General features: G+C 39.8%; 1 protein-coding gene across 1 annotated transcript in view; it reads left to right on the top strand.

Annotated features, from left to right (window-relative positions):
* The first annotated feature begins 218 nt into the window (after nucleotides 1–218).
* Nucleotides 219–23287, top strand: part of LOC132118925 (RNA-binding motif, single-stranded-interacting protein 2-like) — a 71655-nt gene continuing 48586 nt past the window's right edge. The window contains exon 1 of the mRNA XM_059528683.1: nucleotides 219–342. Within this exon, the coding sequence (XP_059384666.1) occupies nucleotides 271–342 (72 nt within the window). The 5' untranslated portion in view covers nucleotides 219–270. The remainder of the gene's footprint in view (nucleotides 343–23287) is intronic.

The raw sequence follows: 23287 nt of genomic DNA on the forward strand, positions 1-23287 counted from the left end.
ATGGAAAGGAGTCTGTTTTGAAGTAGAGTTTTGTGAATTTTTTTGTGAAACATTATTACAGGTAAATATCACATTACATAATAGCAAGAGGAATGACAGTAAACAGATTAAAGAGTTTTACTTATATCAATATTCTGTTATGTTTGCATATGCTGTTTTGTTCCATGACTTAGGACATTTTAAATTGTTCACAAAAAAAAAAAAAAGATCCCGCCTGAACTTCCTCTGACTGACGTCAGCCTCGCCGCTCCGGACCCCGCGCTGAGAAAAATGCTGCTCTCCGTACCGTCAAGGACGGGAATCAACCCCTACTGCGGATACAACAGCAGAAACAGCAAAAAGGTAACGTAGACGGGCTTTTCTTTGTGTTTGACTCTAGTTTTCCAAAACCAGTTGCTTTCTATGCGCAAATGTGAGCTGCAGTGTCCTTGACAAATCAACTCCAGCTTTCTTCGGGATCATTGTCTCTAGAGATGCATAGCTACTGCGCGTTTAAAAGACGGCTCAGGATCGGCTTGGTTTGGTCGGGAATGGCGGCTTTCATTAGTTTCTGGTAATAATAGCTACATTCGTCGTGTAGCTGTAATCGTTCACACGCACTCACATTATTACACAAATCGATTTCCACGGGTTTACAAGCGAAGTTTCAGCTACCCTCGGAAGAGGAGAACTTTGTTAGGCGAGGAAATTTTGGAAAATGTACCTTCCCACATGGGAAAAAGGTTTGGGGGGAAAGTGAAGACACTGATATTACTGATGAACTATTCAGATGTGACTAGAAACGGAATTCTGTATAGTAGCAAAGTAGGAATGCGGGTGCTTTTATGTTTGAGCGAAAGTTTTCAGCGGTGGGAACACAAAACGCCCCACCCCTTGATAAACCCACCGTGACGCTTTGACTGTCGCGTTGTGGAGTAATAACATGGAACAAGTTTCAGTTCTGCGAACTTATAAGGCTGTGTGGGCAATGCTTTCGCCTCTCGTGACCGTCCATGTTTGTTAAAGGACCAAAGCAGTAACTTCGACGAACAACGCGACGCGACAACCCTAGAACGCGATCAGCGGAGCCAGCGCGCGACGCAACGTTTACATGTATCACAAACGAAGCACGTGCAGTGTTGCCAGCTGAGCTGTTTATAACGTTCCTGTCGCGTAGATAGGGTTAAACAGTTACATAATTCAGGATGTGAATGTTCCATTGTTTCCAAGAACTTATCAAATGCGACACTGTAGACTAAATGTCACACACATTCAAAAGATGATTACAAATCAGTGCTCTCCTTCATACATTTCCCATAGTTACCAGTAGTTGGTTAGTTTATTTGTCTATCATGATTTTGAACGTATAAAAGACCAACAGTTATATGTAATGCCGCCTTTATGTATTTGTGTAGCATATATTATATAGGTGGAGAGAATAAGGCATGACAATGTTTGTTGTTAATATATTTCATATTTAAAAATGAAATGCAAAAAAGACAAAGTTGCATTATTTTTGGTAGATACTTTATTCCAAATTTGTATAGCATTCAGGTTATACATTTTTATCAGTCCAAGTGTTTGTGAAGGAAACTCATGACCATGGTGTTGGAATGTGGTTCTTCAACCAGTAGAACTGAAGAAACTACAGGATTTTTAAGAACGCAAGCATGATGGTTAGACTTCTGAAGGCTGTTGATGAGAGTTGTGCAAGAGTCAAGTGACTGGAATGTTAGCCGTCACAAGTGTTTGTCATCACTGCTGATAGATAGACGGCTCACGACGCAGTAGTGCATCACAGTGATGCCGACAGGCAGAAAGAACAGTGGCACAGACCAATCATTAAACAGATAGTGCTTTGCACTTATACATTTCCATGTATTATAAATTTCAATTATTCATGTCAGTACATTGATATAATAAAAAAATACAAATTTGCAAAAAACATTAAAATGTGCCACTCAAGTTCCTCTCAGGGTTTATTTTTGTGGGTTAATTTAAATGGCGATTTTTTTTTTTGAGAGCACTTTCCCTTTATATGGTAATATGGTAAAAACTGAAAGTGAAATGAAGATCTGCTTGCTTTATCTGAGAAATGCATTTAAGGGATAGTTTCTTTTTTCTGTTGAACGAACACACACAAACAGCATGGTGGGGGGGTGGGGGGTGGGGGGGTGTTACAGATGTCAGTAGGGACCAGAAAGTGTTTGGTTATATTCTTCTCTTTTTTTTCATTCATTCATTGATTCATTCATTTAATCTTTATTTCTTTTTTTGTTTACACTTCTACGCTTACAGTGCCTTGCGAATGTATTCATATCCCTTCATTTTTTTCACATTTTGTTACTGTCTTAGGTTAAACTGCTTTAAATTAAAAAAAATCACAACAATCTACACTCCATACAACTTAATTGTAAAGCAAAAAAAAAAAAAAAAAGGTTTTTAACATTTTTGCAAATTTATTAAAAATAGAGAACTAACATGATTCCATTGCATAAGTATTCATGGACAGTTGAAATTTAGCTCAGGAGCATTCATTTTGCTTGTAGATGTTACTATATTTCAAGAGAAGTCAACCAGGGGAGCGTTTCCCAAAAGCATAGTTGCTAACTAAGTTAGCAACTTTGTTGGTTGCAATACAGTTTCCCATGGCCAACCAACTAAGTTGCTAACAGGTTAGCAACTATGCTTTTGGGAAACGCTCCCCTGAGGCCATCCTTAAAAATATTTTGGTTTGCAGTAACAGTAATTTAAAAAAAAAAAAGGGTCGGTAGGTCGGTCTATATTTTTTTTTTTCAAGTTTCAATGTAAAAAAAAAAGTAAATATTTGTGATGGTGATGACGTCGGTATGAATTTAAACAAATTAGCATATCGTGACGTCACTGACTGGGTCTTCAACCCGTGCCCTCGGGCGCATCATTGCAAACCTCATTTTGATGCAGGCTATATAGACCACAAACAAATTTAAATCTTTGTCAAAAACATGTTTATTGCATGAATTTCAGGTGAGAAAAAAAATGAGGTACTGTTTTACTTGCATCCACCGCTACATATCAATGCAACCTACAAATGAGAGAACGTTTACTTTGCTTTCTTGGGTTGTCACTTTTGTGAAAAAAAATCCTGTTTGATTTGATTGACGAGTGTTCATTGAATCGAATGTAAAATCGATTTTGCATGTCTAAAGTTTTACACGGCAAATAACACCAAATATAGGTAAATCCACGGACAACAGGCAGGAGGAATGTAAAGATTCAACATATTGGTAAAGAACAATATTTCTGATGATTTATTGGCGTGAAGTTACATGCAAAATGACAAACAGGAGCGCAACATTTTCGAAAAACAATAAGCAGAGTGGACTGCCATAATGCAAAACATTTACTGCAGGCTTCAACATGGCTGTGTTTACGATTAAATTTCAACAACAACAACAACAACAAAAAAAATCGCATAGGCGATTTTCTTAGGCTATCAAAAATATATATTTTTTCGAATATTCGTCGAATTTAAAATAAAAATCCACATTCGAATGCGCATATGAATTTTAGGTGTGCATTAAGGATGGTACGTGTTCCATTCCATCTGACCGCGCGCACAGCTGTGTCTACACAACTTTCAAAGGCGGACGAGCTCGACACGAAGTATCTGCTGTATCATCTTTCACCTCGTGTACGCGCACGAGATGCGATGACAATATATCTGGCATTGCATTATAAGGTTATGTTAGCCTATCCAGTTGAAGCCACTTAAAAAAAAAAAAAAAATCAATGTGGAGAAGATCTTGTTTACATCAAAACTGAAACCAAGCCGTTCACACAGAACGCATATTTCGCGCATCTCATGTTTTTAAATGAAAATAATGTATCCTGTGTGACTAGTTTTCTGCCCTTTTTATTTATTTAACAATGCATGCATACATGATGCTGTTTTGTTTATAGTTCTTTAAGCAACTTAATTAATAATAATTGGTTCATAAACATTATTTTAAATATTATGTTTTTTTCACAGTCATGTATTCTAATGCTTTGAATAAACATGCAGTAATATTTTGCTCGATGCGCTATCTTGAGCCTCAGAAGAGAAGCAAAAAGCTTTTCTTCACCCTAACTGAAATTATGCATTTAAAATTTGAATACAATTCGAATTTTGATCATATTTAAGTAAAGAAATTTGAATTTAGTTTTTTCAGCTATTTTGACAGCCCTAGGCGATTCAAGCCCGAAACTGTATGAGACTGAATACCGGCTGAATTCACATTTCTGTTGTAAAAAGAGAAACACTGTGCAGAAGTATTATTTGCTGTTATGCGTGTTTGTCCGAAGCTGCAGTTGCTGTGTGACGCCTGTTCAAAAAAAAAAAAAAAACCTGGACGTGCTCCGAGAAAAGATCGTTAAAATCATTTTCTTATTTTCGTTTTCGAAACTTCAGCATGCATTGGGACGGTTTGCAGCCGAGTGTGAAGCGGCTGGGATGAGAATCAGCACCTCCAAATCCGAGGCCATGGTCCTCAGTCGGAAAAGGGTGGCTTGCCCACTTCAGGTTGATGGAGAGTTCCTGCCTCAAGTGGAGGAGTTTAAGTATCTTGGGGTCTTGTTCACGAGTGAGGGAAGGATGGAACGGGAGATTGACAGACGGAGCGGTGCAGCTTCTGCAGTAATGCGGTCGATGTACCGGTCTGTCGTGGTGAAGAAAGAGCTGAGCCGCAAGGCGAAGCTCTCGATTTACCGGTCAATCTACGTTCCTACTCTCACCTATAGTCATGAGCTTTGGGTCATGACCGAAAGGACAAGATCCCGGATACAGGCGGCCGAAATGAGCTTTCTCCGCAGGGTGGCTGGGCGATCCCTTAGAGATAGGGTGAGAAGCTCAGTCACCCGGGAGGAGCTCAGAGTAGAGCCGCTGCTCCTCCACATCGAGAGGGGTCAGTTGAGGTGGCTCGGGCATCTGTTCCGGAGGCCTCCTGGATGCCTTCCCGGGAAGGTGTTCCGGGCGCGGCCCACTGGGAGGAGACCCCGGGGAAGACCTAGGACACGCTGGAGAGACTATGTCTCCCGGCTGGCCTGGGAACGCCTCGGTGTCCCCCCAGAAGAGCTGGAGGAAGTGTCTAGGGAGAGGGAAGTCTGGGGTTCTCTGCTTAGACTGCTGCCCCCGCGACCCGGCCCCGGATAAGCGGAAGAAGATGGATGGATGGAAACTTGTGTTGGTTGATTCATGCTTGATTCGTGCAATAGATTTTCGAACATAAAGTGACAGTCGACACGGTCACGGTTTTAGACTAGGAGAAGGGGAGAAGGGATGGGAAAAGATCTGGGCACAGTTTTTCCAGAACTTTGTGCCAATTTAAAGCGGTGTCGAGCTGTTTTAATGAATTTTTTTAGATGTATTATGGTGCCCGAACCCGTAAGACTTTGAACAGTGACCGCTAACATTTAGTTTACTGCAGCCGCATCCATCATTACCAAGCGCGAACCGTTGACTCTGACAGTGAGTGAGAGTATGAGACGAAGCGAACGCACAGGCCACAGTGTGACATCCGTGTAAACACAGATGACGTCAAGGTTTTTTTTTTTATTAAAGAAGATAGCCTTCATTTGTATGTAGGCCAAGGCAATTTATATATTTACAATACTTACTTAAATATAATTAATAGTATTTTATTGCGTTTGTATTAGTTGTTTGAAGAGTAAAAAATAATTGGTCGGTCTTAACGCAAATTTACAATCGGCAAGTAAAAATCGGCAAAAAAAAATAAATAATTGAGTCGGTGCTAAATTGACAGGGTCGGTCGGGTTACGGCAAACAAGAATATTTTTAAGGATGGCCTGAATGGGTATGATTTGGAATGGCACAAACATCTTATTTAAAGGTTTAACAGCTGAAAATGCATATCGGAGCAAAAACTGTGGTCAAAAGAACTGCCTGTGGAGCTCAGAAACAGGTTTGTGTCAAGCCACACATCTGTGGAAGAGTTCAGAAAAAAATCTGTTACCCTTAATGGAAGAAGTTTGAAACAACCAGGACTCTTCCTAGAGCTTGCCTGCTGGCCAAACTGACCAATTAATGGAGACGGGATTTGGTTTGAATGGTGACCAAGAAGCTGATGGTCACTCTGGTTGAGCTCCATGATCATATGTGCAGATGGGAGAAATCTATAGAAGGACAAACGTCACTCCAACACTCCCCTGATCCAGTCTTTATGGTGGTGTGGCCAAACTCAATCCTCTCTTCAGTTAAAACACATGAAAACATGCTTGGAATTTACATAAAAAAACGCACCTAAACGACCCTCAGACTCTGAGAAACAAGATTCTCTGGTCTGATGAACCTCAATTCTAAGCATCATGTTTGTAGGAAACTAGCTCTGCTCATCATCTGCAGAGTGCCATCCCAAAAGTAAAGTGTGCTGGTAGCAGCCTCATGCTGAGAGGCTGTTCTTCAGCGGCAGGGACTGAGGAACTCATCAGAGTAGAAGGAACACTCAGTGCAGCTAAATATTGAGATCGCCTTAATGAAAACCTAGTCCAGAGCAGGGCTGGACCAGAATATTCGATTATTCGAATATTCGTTCAGTGGGTTGGCATTCGATTTTCAATGTTGGGATTCGAATAATCAGCAACGCTACGTTCAATAAAAAACAAAAACAAAACAAATAAAGTCCTGAGACTCTTTGGTCTGTGGAGGAAACATTTGCACTTATTGATATACCCGTTGTCACCTTCTGTTTATTTTATTTTGTCACGTAGAGAGTTTTTTATTTCTGTTATAAATGGATGCGTGTACGGTTTCTGTGCTGTATTAAAGCTTTAACCAGAATAAAACCGTAAATTAAAAGATAACAGAAACAGTAGCATTTACAAACAACAGCGTATCTAAAAGTATGAGACAACAACAAACATACATACCATTAGGAATCGTGCACAGGTTCTGCGTGGTCCTCTTCATTAATATTCTCTGCATCTCAATCAGGCTCAAATTAATAAGCAATATAGAGGACATCATTGTTTACAATAGGGCTGAAACGATTCATCGAGTAACACGAATAACTCGATTTCAAAAAATGATCGAGCCAAACTCCTCTGCCTCGAAGCCTCTTTTAATTTATTTTAAATCTCACGTCAGGTTCTTTCGCAATGATTTTTTAATGTGACAGAACGCGTTTACGTCACCCACAAAGCGGAAGGAGACACAAGCGCTGCGTCCGAAATCTCATACTGCAAGGAGTCAGCAGTGTTTTGATTTGAGGGCGCGGGAAATGTAAAGAGGACGTCGTGGCGTGTGTCCATTGCAAAATAGAGCTGGCATACCACAACTAGGTCCCTGTGATTTCCGCAATGCAGAAAACGTGGAGGGAATCGCGGGATCCAGTCATAAAAACGGAATTTACAGTTTAACGCAGAATGGCACGAAATTTTACCAAATTTTTATGAATTAAACAAAAATAGGTCATTGCACTTACATCAAATCGCGATGTGGACTAATATCTGTAAATATTAAGCCGGAACAGACTATTTAAATATGAATCCTGCATGTTCTGCGTGTCTGTGTTAATGAATGGAGCAGAAGCGCTTCTTCATTCATTAAACACACGGAAGCGCGCTTGACGCTCCGGTGATTTCAGTGTCTGCTGTCTCACTAAATAAGACGTGAACACATGAACAACATCTCCAGAACTGCTCTGACAGTCACTTCATGAGCATTTGACCGTTTGATTTGAGTAAAACTAGCGTTACATCACATACACAGAACTGTAAAGGTACGTCAACCCGACAAAATAAAAGTCCGGTTCAAAGACTATTGTTCAGCAGAATGTACATAGCCTACAAAAAAAAATCAAACATTATTTGTCTTTAAGGTTTAATCGCACGACATTTCTTCCATGTTTTATTTTTAATAGTAAATCCCCTTTGTTTACCAAAAAGTTAATTTTCATTAATTAAAAGATAAATTAAATTAATGTTTTATGTGTTTAATGTGCATCTCAGAAAATGCTTTATTTTAAACCCCAACTGAATGGCACTTAAATGCACTTAATTAATCTGTCAACTTTCTTGTCCTCAGCCCATCACGTATTTCTGTGGGAGGGGCTTCATAATAACAGGAAATAATTGAGGCGTCTATCAGAGAAGGTACAGATTGGTGTGGAATAAAGGTAAATTATGTGAACAATGCGTTTAAAAAAAAACGAAGCATGAACACGTATTAGACGGCACCCCATAAACACATTCAAGCCTAGAACAAAAAACAGTCAACCACCCCTTTAAGCATTGTATTTTAAATCAGGGCTGTTCACTGCAAACAAATTGCCAGCCCTTTGTCTTATGAAATCCGACCCTCTCTAGCAGCTCATCAAAAATAGTCCTGGAAACAGTCCTCATGCCACATGCTCATATACTCACACCGCAGGTAGAGGATGTGCTATTTCACATTTATCTTTTATATTATACAGTACATTGAATGCATTGATTCCATGTACTAATGGCTGAATGCTGTGAACAACATGTTCCATTCCCAAAATGTTTCTAGTCTGTTATGAACCTTTGAATGTAGAGCGTGATAGAGTGTGTTGCTCCAAGTTAACAAGAAAATCCTTCATTGCATTTCCATAATTTTACAAAAGAGGAGGGGTAAAACATTACATAAAATAATGTATTATTTCCTAATTAAATCTGCAATTGTACTCTCTGCATTAGGTTATCTATATCAAGTTAAATTTGGATTTATGTTCATATGGATTAGAATTCCAGACAGATAATTCTTGTTATTATTATTATTTTGGTTCAAACTTTGACAGTGATTTAATTTAATATGGTTATTATCATTCTATATATTGTTTTAAAATGCATCAGAAAATGTCTTGTACTCTCTACAGATGAAATGTTGCTGTTAAATATCAAGAAGATACATTTTTACATTGAGTTGAACTTATTCATGTTACGACTGGAGACCCATGGAAACACAGGAGACAAGAGATCCAGTTGCAGTGTGGGTTTTAATGGGTAGTCCAAATCAGCATCCAACAAGACGGGGTCATAACCATAAATCCATCCAACAAATAGACAAACAGGGAAGGAACAGGAACTCGGAAGACGAGGAACTCAGAAGGCGAGGAAACTGGGTGACAGAAAGAAAGGACTCCATGCAGACAAACAGAAAAGGACTGGTTTAATATAGGGAGGATAATGACTAACAAGTGAAGACACTTGAGTGCAATTAACAGGAGTGCAATTACTGTGATGAAGGGACACGGCTTTTTGGGAATTGTAGTGCCTATGGGGAAGTGAGAACACTAGTGGAGACTCAGGGAACAACCTTTAAACAACCTTAAAGATATTTTCTGAATTAGATGCTTTTGTCCCTGTGTTTGCTTGCACAGACAAGCATTTCCATATTCAGGTACATTTAGACTGGTAAGCAGTGAAGACAACATATCTCAAACATCGTTTTATAATATTGTCTTTTTATGGTTTCTTACCATAGCTGTGTTTCTAAAGAAGAGAACATTTCACAATACTATGGCCGAAGTGAACTGTAATGTTAGTGATGAGAATGTTACTCCCATGACTGGCTGAAAAACTTTTTTGCCATAGCCTGGAGTTCACACGCAGGTTAAGTGCACATGTGGAGAATTCCAGACATATCTCCTCTTTCTGACCTGACCTCTAGTTCCTGTACCTGAGCCATACGAGTAAACAAAGGAGAGAATGCAAAATAAACACAAGCCAAGAGACCAAAAGAGGCTCTTTGTAAGTGGTAGGCCATTATAGAATCATATGGCACAGGGCTTTGAGTTACAACTTTGCCTTTAATAAAATGATGTTACTCAAAACTACATTTCCAAGAAATCCTAATTCTGATGGCTCTCTTGCTGTGCTAATGAGCTCTTGAACACAGGCAGCACACGTTTGTTTTCCAATATGTATATAGGTTTTTGCAAGATATGTTGCTGCTGTAAATTGAATAACTGCTTTCTAAGGAACAATTTGTAATGGTTTAGCCATATTTGTATGTTTATACAAATCACCGCATGTGAGTACATTGCAGGAAGAAATTATTTTTGGCAAAATGTTAAAGATTCTCCTGTCTATATACTTTTAAAATATGAACCCTACAACAAATGTAAAAATTAAATATGTACTGTAGTTCCCTTTCAAGGGAACTTCGAACTGCGTCCTCTAGGGGTCGCTATGGGGGAACACCTCGTCGTGACCCGTGTCTGAAGCATACATTGAAAAAACACCAACGAGTTGGCCGGCTACAGCCTCTGACTTCACTAACGGCGCGACTATAAATAGGCACCGGGAGAACACGTCATCCTCTTCTTCATCTTAACTGACTGTTCTGTTTGAAGCGTGCATCTGAAAGAACTGGTAAGAGTGATCTTTCTCTGCCTATCATGGTGACTACTAGCAAGCGTTTACACAATGTGTGCATCTGTGTCGGCGTTATTTGATGCCCGATGACACAGACAATCTTTTCATCTTTTGTTTCGGTGAAGAGCACACACGCGATGTCTTTTGAGGAGGCAATCTGCATGCATTGTGAGCATTTCTTTTTCAATAAAAGAGAAAAGCTCCGCTCTCATTCATCTCTCTTTCCGAGGAAAAAAAGGAAAAAAGGCAGCGATCTGCTTCCCGCGGTTCAGGACCTGCTGCTGCTGAGGCACAGAGGAGAACGAGCTTGTGAGAATTACAGGTGGATCTGTCTGAGTGGTTTAGAGAGGGACTTTTTCCCTTTTGCGCTTGTCGGCGGTGGACAAGAGAGAGCCTCGGGAGGATGATGTTATCTTTAACACTTTCTGATACTGAGGTTAGTGCTCTGCTGGGTTTTTACCCAGGAAAAGCAGGAGATATTTGAGGATGGTGAAGAAGCTGAGGCTGAGCCTTCTTAACCCTCCTGCCCTGTGTATGTAGAGCTGTTGTTTGCTTCACAGCAAAGTTGGACTTACCATGAAAGTGCGCTAACAAGGTGACGCTGTGAGGCTGCCTCGATGAGCGTTATCATTTTGACGATAGCCCTCCAGCTCAGGTGAGCCTTCCATTTCCGCCTGATCTCCATACAGAGATTGAAAAGAAATGAAAGAGGCTGTTTTCTTCTCGCATCCATCAGTTTTGGCATAATCCATGATGTTATGCCAACATCGAGGCAATGCGCGAAAGCAGCTATGAGAGGATGCCCCCTGTAGAAAGAGATTTCTTTCTGCGGGGGAGACATCCTCTCTTAATCTCCCTACTTGCCATCCAAGCCCCTTCAAGAAATACATCTCACTTAAATGGCAAGCATACGCGGCAGCAGGACAGGCTGTGGCTTCATTACACGCGATGGTGGGGCTTCAAGCATATCAGACTGATCTGCTAAGAGACCTGGATAGAGGCGAGGGCCTTTCTCCTGATCAGATAGCCAAGCTGCGCCACACCACAGATCTCTCTCCAGGCTACCAAGCAGGCCGCCTCTAACATGGGCAGGACCATGGTGGTAGCGAAGAGACACCTGTGGATGAACCTGGCAGACATCAGGAAGAAAGAAAAGGCTTTCTTCTCGATGCTCAGGTTTCACCTTCTAAACTTTTCGGTATTTCCATTGAGACCGTGATCGAGAAGTTAAGGGAGACGAAGGCGCGCTCCGCTGCTTTCAGATCCTTCGTTCCACGAAGGTCCAGGTCTGAGCCTTAACAACACAGGGGTCCTGGCCTGTCAGAAAGCTAGTGTCATGACTCGTGCTCCTCTCCCACCTGAGTGCAGGGGTAAGAGGAATCATGGGTCACGAGGAGGTAAGCAGAACCTAAGGGATGTGATCCAGACGAGGCAGCATTCTCGTCCGAATCAGAGTGATACCTAGGTATCTACTCGTTCCTTTTGGGGATTTTTAACTTCTGCTTTTATCTTCCCCTTCCTAATTCCCCTGTAACCACCAGCTCGCCACCTGATTGAGGTTAGGCGGAAACCTCTCACATAACAGTCTCCTATGCTGGACCTATAATAATAGAAACCACCTTACTGATGGTCTGGACTAAAAGGAGGCACCCCTTGAGCAGGGCTCCAGCGCAGGAGGGTGGGTGAGTATGTAACCTTTCCTGTATATACTTATGTGTGTTAAATTGCTGGTGGTTATGTGTCTACTAATAAACTCTGTGAGTTTCCTTTGCAGTGCTCAGTTACAGTGGTTACTAAACACTCATCAGCACCAGCCATCCAGCTTCATGTTCTGGTATTAGACGGCTGAGATCACAGGTTTCTGGGGGAGCCTCCTTGAACAGCATGCCTGGCACAGCACTGCAGGGAATTCCATAGATGTCCGGCCAGGTCACCCTGAGGGGTCTCCTGTCCACTTAGTTGTGCTGTCGCATCCAGCAGGAAGTGGAAATGGCAGTTACAGAAGTTTTCTTGTATATGCTGCCTCAGGTGATGCTCTCCTCACCAGAGGTTTGCAAAATTTGAGCTTGCCTCTCTCGTGCAGTTCAGCGCTTCTGCGATGCTTAGGAACCTGTAGGTACACACGCTAAGCTCTGTGTACTTTCTGAAAACCACATGGTGGTTAGTGTACACGTGAACATTTTGCGCACTTTCTAAAATCCACGTAAGCGTTAAGTGTGCATGTAATACTCTGCGCACTTTCTGAAATCCTGTACGGTAAGGGTTACACGCTCCGCCTTGTTCCCTTTCCTGAGATGATTAGACCTTGGTTCCTTGGGCTCCATTCAGCCAGTGTGTATTTGTTTATACACTTCAAGCATCGCTTCCCTCAACATGAGGGGCTATTTGGGCGATTCTCGTGGTAGTTTAGCGGCGCTCCCCTTTTCCAAGAAGGGTTGCTTATGAGTGCGCTACTCTGAATTCGGAGTTCTCCTCTCATATGAGACTGAGTTCTCTGTTTTTTCCCCAGAGCGCTCCAGCATTATTTCCACAGATCGAGTTGATGACTTTCAAACATACTGTTTTGAGATGCACCATTCCATCTATGAGCTGCTCTATCAGAGTGCCACGAGAGCCCCTCCTTAGAACAGTATTTGAAAATCCATGCTATGGTAAGTGTGTACGTGAAGTCTTTGCACATTTTCTGAAATCCACATTGTGGTAAGTTCGCACGCTAGTATTCTGCGTTCTTTCTAAAATCCTATATGGTGAGGGCTTCACACGGTTGCTTCGTAAAAGCCCCTTTCATCTTGGGTGCCACTCCACCTGTGTATCCTCAGATACCTATCTAAACAGGGTGTTGCTACGAGGGATCTGTTGAGACAGCTCCTTCAGCAAGCTTATACAAAAGCAAGCGATAGCCCCTGTGTGACAGGCAAGACTTAATATAAAATGCTAGGTTCTTAGCCGTATGCCTTCAAAGGAATCTTTCCTGATTCCAAGCCTTCAGCTCTACCCCGGGCCGAGGCCCTAACAATTAAGTTGGGTATGTAGCTTAGGCCTTTGGCCGTAAGGGGTACTGTCACAGACAGACGTCTAAACGTCCCAGGGGCAATTCCCATGGAAATGGTAGAGTTGGTACTTAGTGTTCGCCGTGATTCTGGCCTGCACTCCCCTCAGTATGGCGGCATGGGTATACTGTTCCCCATAGCGGCCCCTAGAGGATGCAGTTCGAAGTTCCCTTGAAAGGGAACGTCTCAGGTTATGAATGTAACCATGGTTTCCTGAGTAGGGAACGAGACACTGCGTCCTCTAGCTCCCTGCCATGCTTCAGATGCAAGCTTCAGACGAAGAAGTGAATGACTCCCGGTGCCTATTTATAGTCGTAACATCAGAGGCTGTCGCCGGCCAACTCGTTGGTGTTTTTTCAATGTATGCTTCAGACACAGGTCATGACGAGGTGTTCCCCCATAGTGACCACCAGAGGACGCAGTGTCTCGTTCCCTAATCAGGGAACCATGGTTACATTCGTAACCTGAGATGTTTTTTATTAAATATATTAAAACTACTCACTCATTTTCTTAGAATTTTCCGGGCCTTTCTTTCGCCAAATTCATCCACAATTTCCTTGGTATTTATCTTAAAGTACTGTGTATTCAATAGAAAGTATGGTTAGTTTCATTTAGTCTGTTCTGTGCCATGGTGTTCTGCAAATAATTAGCAAAAAATTTTTTTATTTGAATCAGTTTTGAAAATGAAAGCTCTGCTGAAGCCACAGTAACATAGATGAGATGTGTTAAGATAGGATAAGATAATGTTACAAATGATATCAAATAAAAAAAAAATATCAAGTGCTTGCTTCAGTTACACCATGAGGTAGTGTTTTGTTGTTCGTGGAGTGAATCGTTCACTTTGTGTTGACTGCACATGCGCAACATCGCAATGCTCAGTCAACAGAAATGATTAGCTCACCTTTTGAGTCCTCGGGTTCAAGTCGTTCGTCCTTGTTATATGACGTGGCCGTGGCCATATTAAATACAGGAATTGGTTAATAATTCCCAACCCTCCTTACAGTTTTTTTTACTCTTACAGTTACGTGATGCATTGTAGCTTTTTATTTACTACAGACTATACATTTGTGAATATTTGTCATTATGGTTCTTTTCCATAACACTGAATGTTGTAATAAAGAGTTGGATAATGCTTTAGACTTCATCTGTATGATAGGGAAAATTATTTTTCTATAGCCTACTCTGTAAGGCTACTAATGTCTGGGTCATTGCACTTCAGTCTTGTTTATTCTTGATTTTGTGGAAGAGCCCTGACACTCGCGCATGATCTTGTTGTTGTGTGCTCTAGTAGGGGTGGGCGATATCTCGAGATATTTTTTAAACACGATATGGATTTTGACATATCGTATACCGATATATTGTTTATATTTAATTCTGATTCCGCCACTTTGCTTGTTTGCCTTCTCTGTGCTGTGCTCTCCCCCACCTCCTTGATTTTGTTCCCCCTCCCCTCGCGTGTTGTCTCATTGAACATGGCGGTGTCCGCAACCAGACCAGAGGCTGCAGAACTAGTCTCAAAAAAGGACAACTGTCTCCATTATATGAAGATACCTCGGTTTTAAGGCGTCGGGCGAACAGCAGACAGATGGCTTCTGTAGGGCCCTATGATTTCCGCAATGTATGAAATGCGAAGGGAATCGCGGGATCCAGTCATAAACATGGAATTTACAGTTTAACGTGGAATGTCACGGAATTTGTCAAATTTTGAATGAATTAATCAAAAGTAGGTCATTGCACTCACATCAAATCGCGATATGGACTAATATCTGTAAATATTAAGCCAGAAAAGTCTATTTAAATATGAATCCTGCATGTTCTGCGTGTCTGTGTTAATGAATGGCGCAGAAGCGCGGCTTCATTCATTACACACACGGAAGCATGCGTGAAGTTTGCGGTGATTTCATCGTCTGCCATCTCACTAAATAAGGATGTGAACACGTGAACAACATCTCCAGAACTGCTCACTTCATGAGCATCTGACCGTTTGATTTCAGTAAAACTAACGTCATATATCACATCATAGACAGTAGTATCACATACACAGAACTGTAAAGATACGGTAACCCGTCAAAATAAAAGTCTGGTTTAGTTTAAATACAAGTATTTGCCAGAAATCTATTACTGTTGTTCAGCAGAATGTACATAGCCTACTACTACTACTACTATTAAAATGAAACGAACATAATTTTTTAAGGAATAATCACACTTCTTCCATGTTTTATTTTTAAATCCCTTTTTAAATCACCTTTGTTTAACAAAAAATAAAGTTTGCTTAATTTTCAATAATTAAAAGATAAATTAAATGAATGATTTATGCCTTCATTTGATAACCACAAAAATTTAATAGTTTCAGACGGGAAAAAACATTTCATAAGGCTATTTTAAGAAAAAAATTTAACAAATTAAGTTGTTTTTATGCATTTAAATAATTACATATGCTAAAACAAAGAATTAAGTAACAATTAAATATATGGTGAAGAAAAAAATAAAACATTTCATAGGGCCCTAAACAAGTAATATCTGGCATATTTGTTTTTGCAGTAGTTTTTGGGGGATTATTTTTCCTGTAAAGATATCGAGATATATATCATTTATCGAGATATATAAAAATATATCGAGATATATTTCTTGCTCCATATCGCCCAGCCCTATGCTCTAGCCATGCACTGTCTTGTCTTGTTTTGTTGTATTGTCCCGTTTGTTGTCTGTACAGGGCATTGTGTTTGGATCCCAGCTGGGGCCTGTACCATGAAGCTAGATTAGCTGCCTGGTCAGGTAAGTTTCAGGTTAGTTTGCACCAATCCGGGGTTTTAGGTACCATGTAAGTGGCTTGGCTTTTAGCGGCATTCATTGCCATAGTAACTTACACTCCACGGCTAACCTGCTCCTGGCCAGGTTATGTTCTGGGTTAGAGATCTCAAACTGAAGTTGGACCAATCAGATGTGAGAGAAGTGACACATGTCTGGCACAGTCACTCCCCCAGTTTATATTTAATGATAATAACTTAGTTATTTTATATGATTTATATAATTATTATATGATTCAGATTATTATTATTAATCCATTACACACAAGCAATTTTAGTTTAACAGTTATTATAAATCATTTATTTTAAATGATAAATAATGTATACAGATCATGTAATATAAATTAGCTGTATTATCAGCTGTATTGTGATTGCACTGATAGAGCAATATTGTTTATTTTATTTCTCCATGTTTCATATGACATTTAAATTTGGTATATTCTTCAATCGCTTAACCTTTAGCAAAACCTTTAACCTTTCGTTTTGAATCTTGCTGGGTCTCTCTCGAGAAGTAAATCAAACTTGCTTTGTGTTGCAAGGCTGTTCGCCAGTGATGTCACACATTCATGTGCACGCGCTCCACAAACTCAGGATCAAAGCCTGAGTTGACAAAGAAATTTGATGATCAGCATCATGGTACCAACAAAGCTGGATCGGAGCGGTTTGGTCTTGTCAACTCAAAACTAATCCTGTAACTCTGAATTTGTTCATCAACCAGGCATTTGTTCTACAGGCCCCTGTTCTGCCTAGCTTAGTTTTTGTTCAGGTGCTGGGGTTCAAACATTCATGCTCTGTTGTGCTTTCGGTGGTAAGGTCACTGGTTGAGCATTAATTCCCTTACCATTCACTCTTGTCTTGCACACGGCTAGTAAAGGTTTTTTTTTTTTTTTGGCCATGTGCTTTCATGTTGTCTTTTGTGTGAACACATGACTTCTTGTTTTGTGTGCCATGTGCTCTTCTGTCTATTGTCCTAACCTCACCCCTCTAGTCACCTGATTATCAGTTAATTAGCCCCACCTGTCTAGGGCTGTCAACGAATATTCTAAATTCGAATATGTATTCGAATAGTTTTAAAAAAACGAATTTCGAAGGTGAAAATTAATATTCGAATAAAAAAAAATTTGGAAAAAAAGGCCCGCGGTAGTAGAGGCGTGGTTGTCTGCTTTGCGAGTGGGCGCGCTAGCGCGCCTGAGGGTTCAGAGACAGGTCACAGCTTCACAGGAGTCGCACTGTCTGGCACAGCATCACTGCTGAAAGTTGACACGTCTTCATGGAAGATGCCAGCAAGTGCAGAGCCCAACTCGACCGCAGCAGAGAAAGCGAGGTAAAATTGTTGACCCGCGAGATAAAGTTGTATGCAAGCTATTTAAGATACAGTTAACATACCATTCGACCACAAGCAACATGAGGTCACATCTCAAAAATGTGCACCCAAATGAGCATGGCATAATGTGTGGAACTCCAGCTTAACGTTACTTTGCATCGCCCGCCGCAAGCTCTTTGTCTGCAACACGACAAGAGGCCATAACGGATAAAATAATTTCGTTCATTTGTAAGGACATGAGACCGATCAGTATCGCGGATGGGGCACGCTTCGGGGAGTTCTGTCAAGCAATGGATCCGAGGTTTGATTATTTATCGTTTCATGCCAAGGAAAAGTTCCATGTTTACCACAGCACAGCTTGCTCGGAGCATTCAATGTCAGTTCTATATGCTGTAAAACTTCAATTAATATTAACAATATTTGTTTCAATCACTGAATGAAGCCTGCTATATTTGGGACAACAGTCGCGACCTTAAATTGCTTGCACAAAAAATTGTTTGTTCATTTAAACCATTATGCGCAGAGGTATGAGGGTGAGAGAGCGTGAGGTCTGCAGTCTTGGCCATTAGGTGATTTCCTTGTTTTTGTAGGTAATACGTTGTCATATATGTTTAAACTTAAATAGACTATCTATACAAGTAGTTATGTCTCTTTGTATTATTTTTGCCTGTTATTGACGTAATGCGCGTCATTGACAACATGCGCAACCAGATGTTCGAATAGTTCGAATATTCGTGTATTTTTTAGAGGGAATATTCGAACGTCAATTTTGAGCAATTTTGACAGCCCTACACCTGTCCCTCCTCATTTCCTGCCTGGTTTGGTTCCCTATTTATTCTCCCTCTGTGATCTGTACTGGTTTGTTTTGTGTTTCCTGTTACTCCTAGTCGGTCCAGACAAGTGTTTTGTTAGTTTTTTTTTCTTTGTTAGGTTCTTTTATAATTTTTTTTTGGTTAGCTAGTTTTCTTCCTGTTCTAGTTTTTTCCCTATCAAAGGTCTCTTGTTTTCCAGCCCTGTTGGCTGTTGTTTGGGCTTGTTATTGCCCAAGTTTTGTATTGATCTTTACTTTTAATATTAAAGACTTTTTCAACCCTCTACGGAGATCTTGGCAATTGAATCGCCATTGGCTAGTACATTTTTTTTAGTTTACTCACCAGTAGGGCTTAGCGATTATATAAAAAAAAATTACATCTCGATATTGTCAGAATTTTTATGATATTCGATATATATATCTCCATATGTTTGCATTGAAATAATAATAATAAAATAACATGATTTTCTTTTGCCCATTTAAAAAAAAATTAAATAAAAACTTAAAAGTAAAAAGTAAAAAAAAAAAAAATCTAGACCAAGTGATCACTTACTGCTTTTTATTAAATGAACACATATATGTAACTGAAGTAGTGCAAAACGAGTACAGCAAGTGCACTGTCAACTTTTTTAGTGCATGCAATTCACAATTTAAACTATGCAACTGGGGAAATAACTAAACTGGGAAAAGTATTTTTTGTTTGTTTTTTTACAAGTTTTTTTAGTTAAGAACACAAGTCTGTCAACTGTCTGCAGTTTTAAGAGAAGCTCTGTGGCAAGAAACTATGTTTCCACTGACACTAAAAACCCACTTAGATGGGGAGCTAGTTGCTGAAGCACATAGCTATTTCTTATGTATAAATATATATAAATGAATACCAAAGACTTTTGCATTCTCTCTGTCTATATTATAAAACTGGTAAATATAAATGTGACATTTCCTAATACTAATTCCAAATGGCCATAGTCTATTTCTCTATAGAAACATCAGCGGTCGAGTAAGTGCATTTATTCAGCGATCACAATCGCAAACAATACAGTCGAGATCTCATGACAGAACACAGACCGGCTGAACGACGCTTTCATTAGATCGCTAAAGTAGAGGCTTGTAGAGCAGTCCGCAGTTACATGTTCCATATTTGAACGTTCGGCTTGAATTTTTTAAAATATTCGATATTCCGGATATCTTCAAATTTTACATCGTCGTCAAAATTATTCAGATATTATCGCTAATATTCAATACATCGCCCAGCCCTACTCGCCAGACTGATATATACGACCTGACATGTATATAAGATTTCAATAACTGGATTCTGAATGAGTTTTTTTTTAGCAAGCCATTAAATAACTTGAGACTCGACTCAGACTAGTGACCAAAGACTCGAGACTTGACTCAGACTCCAGCAATTAAAAACTTAAGACTCAGACTCAGTAGCTTCCTATATGCAAAAAATTTTTTCCAAACTTTTATAATACATAAATGAACAATTTTCTAAATAAAATGTAGAAATAAAACAAATTCTAAATAAAAGTAATTTTCTAGATCACTAATATAATGAGTATATTTTTGAATGGAACAAAATGTATAAAATAATTTGTCATCTGTTGTTTTTATGTATGTATGTATTTATTTTAAGTTAAATCATCATCATCATGCCATAGGTTTAGGTTTAGTGTTGTATTTGCTGTTATTACGGTTTGTTGATGAGGTGGGGAGCATGTGTTTTTTTGACCGGCTTAAAGACATGCCAGTAAAGACGTGCTTCTTTTAGGAACATCCCAAAAATCCTTGGAATGTAACTGAGTTTAGAGGCCCGAAGGGAACACATACACACACACACACACACACACACACACATGTAGAGAATAAACAGGCAGGAGAAGAAAAGGAGGTGAAAATTTGGGAGATGTTTAAAGAACAATGGCCTTGTGGATACCCGGAGTCTTAATTAAGACTAGAGGATCCAACAAAACGTGTCATGTGAAGCACAAGTTTCTAATTCAGCCCTCAATGTGTACGGCTAGACTGTGACAGACTGTAGGATTTCCTTACTGAGCCATCGGATTGGAATAGTGTTTCATCTTCTCACACCTACTGTGGAGTTATGGAAACAGTTCAGTTCAACAAATGAAGAAAATAAAGATTAAATGAAAAGAACATGGGTTGGATTCACAAAAATTATTCTTATGATGCAATTTAATAAATTCCTTAAAGTTTATAAGAATGTTCTGATTTTATTTGTATTTTTTTTTCACAAAGATCATCTTATTTGTTTCTTAAGAAGAAAATGCTTCAGTGTTATTTAAAGGGGACATAACACGTAGTTTCAGCCAATCTCATGTTAATCTTGAGTACCTATATAGTAAGATTGCATCCTTCATATCTCTGAAGAATCTTTAGTTTTATCAGATTTATAAAAGAAAGATACAGCTTTATGCTTCTCTCTGAAAGCAGCCGAGCTCCTGGAGACTTGTCGTGGGACTGTGGTTCGACTCATGACTGAGATCTTTTATCACTGGGACCACTCTATCTTTCAGTATCAAATGATGTGCAAATCCAGCATCGAACTTGCATCCACTGTTCATGTAACAGTGGGTTCTTTGGGAAACTGAACAAGGTTATCTTTCCCTCACATCCAAAAACACCCTTCTTTGGAAACAGTCTTCTCAAGCAAGTCCTGTGCAGCACTACTGACGACTTCTGTAATCCGAATGAAGTACGTTGATGTGCTGCTCTTGCTCTAGTTGATGTGTGCACTAGAGGGTGACATGGGAGTAGATTTTCAAATCTGTCCCGTCCCACTCCTGCAAAAAAACATCCCGTCCCGTCCCAATCCCACGAAGAAAACGGGGAGAAAATCCCGGAAGAATGAATCCCGTTCCCGCCCACTCCAGGGTTGTATATTTTTTTGCTGGAATCTGTCAGTTATAGTAAAAATAAATAAATACAGTAGGATACAGATCACAAAAGACGAAAGATTGATTACTTTTATCTGTATGACCAAAAATGACGGAGTATTTTAACAACAAATTCCCTCTGCTCTGAGCATTTAATAATCACTCTGATCCGCGCACACTGATACCAAAAACACCGCTCCGCCTTCACTCGGGGATAAAGTATTTCAGTATATTTCTATGTTATGTTCATAACGTAGCCTATATTTAAAAAATTAATTAATTAATTAATTAAATAAAATAACAGGAGAGTTTCAAAGTGGCTATTGTGTGCAAACTTTTTTCCTACCACATGCCAAACTAATAACATTGTCAGCATTAAAAGCTATAATTGTTGCTTTCTGCTGTGCAAATTTTGTTTGATGAAAATAAAAGTACACTTTCGTCAGTTATTTTATCGACAGATCAATGCATTTCTTACAGATTTCTGCTTATTTAAAATCAGAGACAGATGACGTAGCACTGTAAAATTACTTTTTGAAATGCATTACTGGGAAAGCGAATGTGCTGAATCTGTTTAAATCATGCTTTAACCCGAAAATATTCAGTAAAAGAAACAGACAAACTCCTTGAGAACTAGCCTTTAGCTTCTTGCTTGGTTATTGCCGTCATTATAACCTTCTTATCGGAGAAATCCAATTGTACTCATGATGAAGCGCGCTTGGAGTGAGTGAGAACCACGACACTCCGACTTTTAAAAAATCTGCTCCTCGCTCCACTCAGATACTCTGCTCCACTCACATACTCTGGTCGGGTCAATGCGGCGCTCAGAAAATGCATAGGTCAGATTTGTTCCCAATCACGCGGGATTCCCGTGACCCGCGGAAATCCCGAAAAAATGTCAGCCTCTAGTGTGCAAGCTCTTCTGGGAGAAGTGCCCATACAAGGAAATCCTCCCTTCATGACATCATACAGGGCCTTGGTCCTTGGTTCCTAAACTTATACAGACCTGGAAGGAGTGTGTTTGCCACAGATATACTCCGTCATCAGTCTAACTTTTTTTTTTATTTTTTTTTTTTACTTTTGGCCATGTTTAGCATGAGAATCCAACTCTTTAACAATGTAAATAACTCCAAAAGCATGAAAGAGATCTATACTGTGGAAGTCAGTGGAAACCATCAACTTTGTGGTTACACACATTCTTCAAATGAATGATGACAGAAATTTCATTTTTGGGTGAACTTTTAAGAGTGAGAGAGTGATGTGACATACAGCCAAGTATTGTGACCCATACTCAGAATTCGTGCTCTGCATTTAACCCATCCAAAGTGCACACACACAGAGCAGTGAACACACACCCGGAGCAGTGGGCAGCCATTTATGCTGCGGAGCAGATGGGGGTTATAAGGGCACCTAAGTCGTGTTATTGCCGGCCCAAGATTCAAACCCACAACCCTAGGGTTAGGAGTCAAACTCTCTAACCACTAGGCCACGACTTCCCCGGATAATCTTTTCAGGATCTTTTCAGGAATTCAGTTGTAAGAAAAAAGACAATGTTGTGGGGAATACAAAATATTCTTGACTTTAGACTAATGTAAGAAAAAAAGAACAAAGCACTTAAGAAATCTGCTCCTAAAATTTTTTTGTAAATGTTTTGTCTTCTGTTGTCTATTATTTATTAAGTCCTATATTATTTATTAATTCAATGACATATTTGTCCTTTTTCACATGGCATTAATTACAACAGATTCAGAGGCAATGATTATTGCATTTCAGTGATCTTGTGCACTGATGAATCTTGCAGATGCAGGTTTAGTTAACTTATCTGGTGAAGTAAATCGCTAACCTCAACTTTGGTTTTGAAAACAGTGCTAATTGTTATGGTGTGTCGTTAACCGTAGCAATCAGAGTAAGTTTACTTTAGGAGAACATCAGAGCTTCACAAACATCAAGTTTCAGAGGACAGTGGCACACGCGTGCTCTTTGTAAAAGGATCCAGTGGCTGTGAAGAGCAGGTTATGTGCAGTACTGTAACAGGAAAGCAGCAC

This window comes from Carassius carassius, chromosome 38 (genome assembly GCF_963082965.1).
Source record: "Carassius carassius chromosome 38, fCarCar2.1, whole genome shotgun sequence".
Lineage (NCBI taxonomy): Eukaryota > Metazoa > Chordata > Actinopteri > Cypriniformes > Cyprinidae > Carassius > Carassius carassius.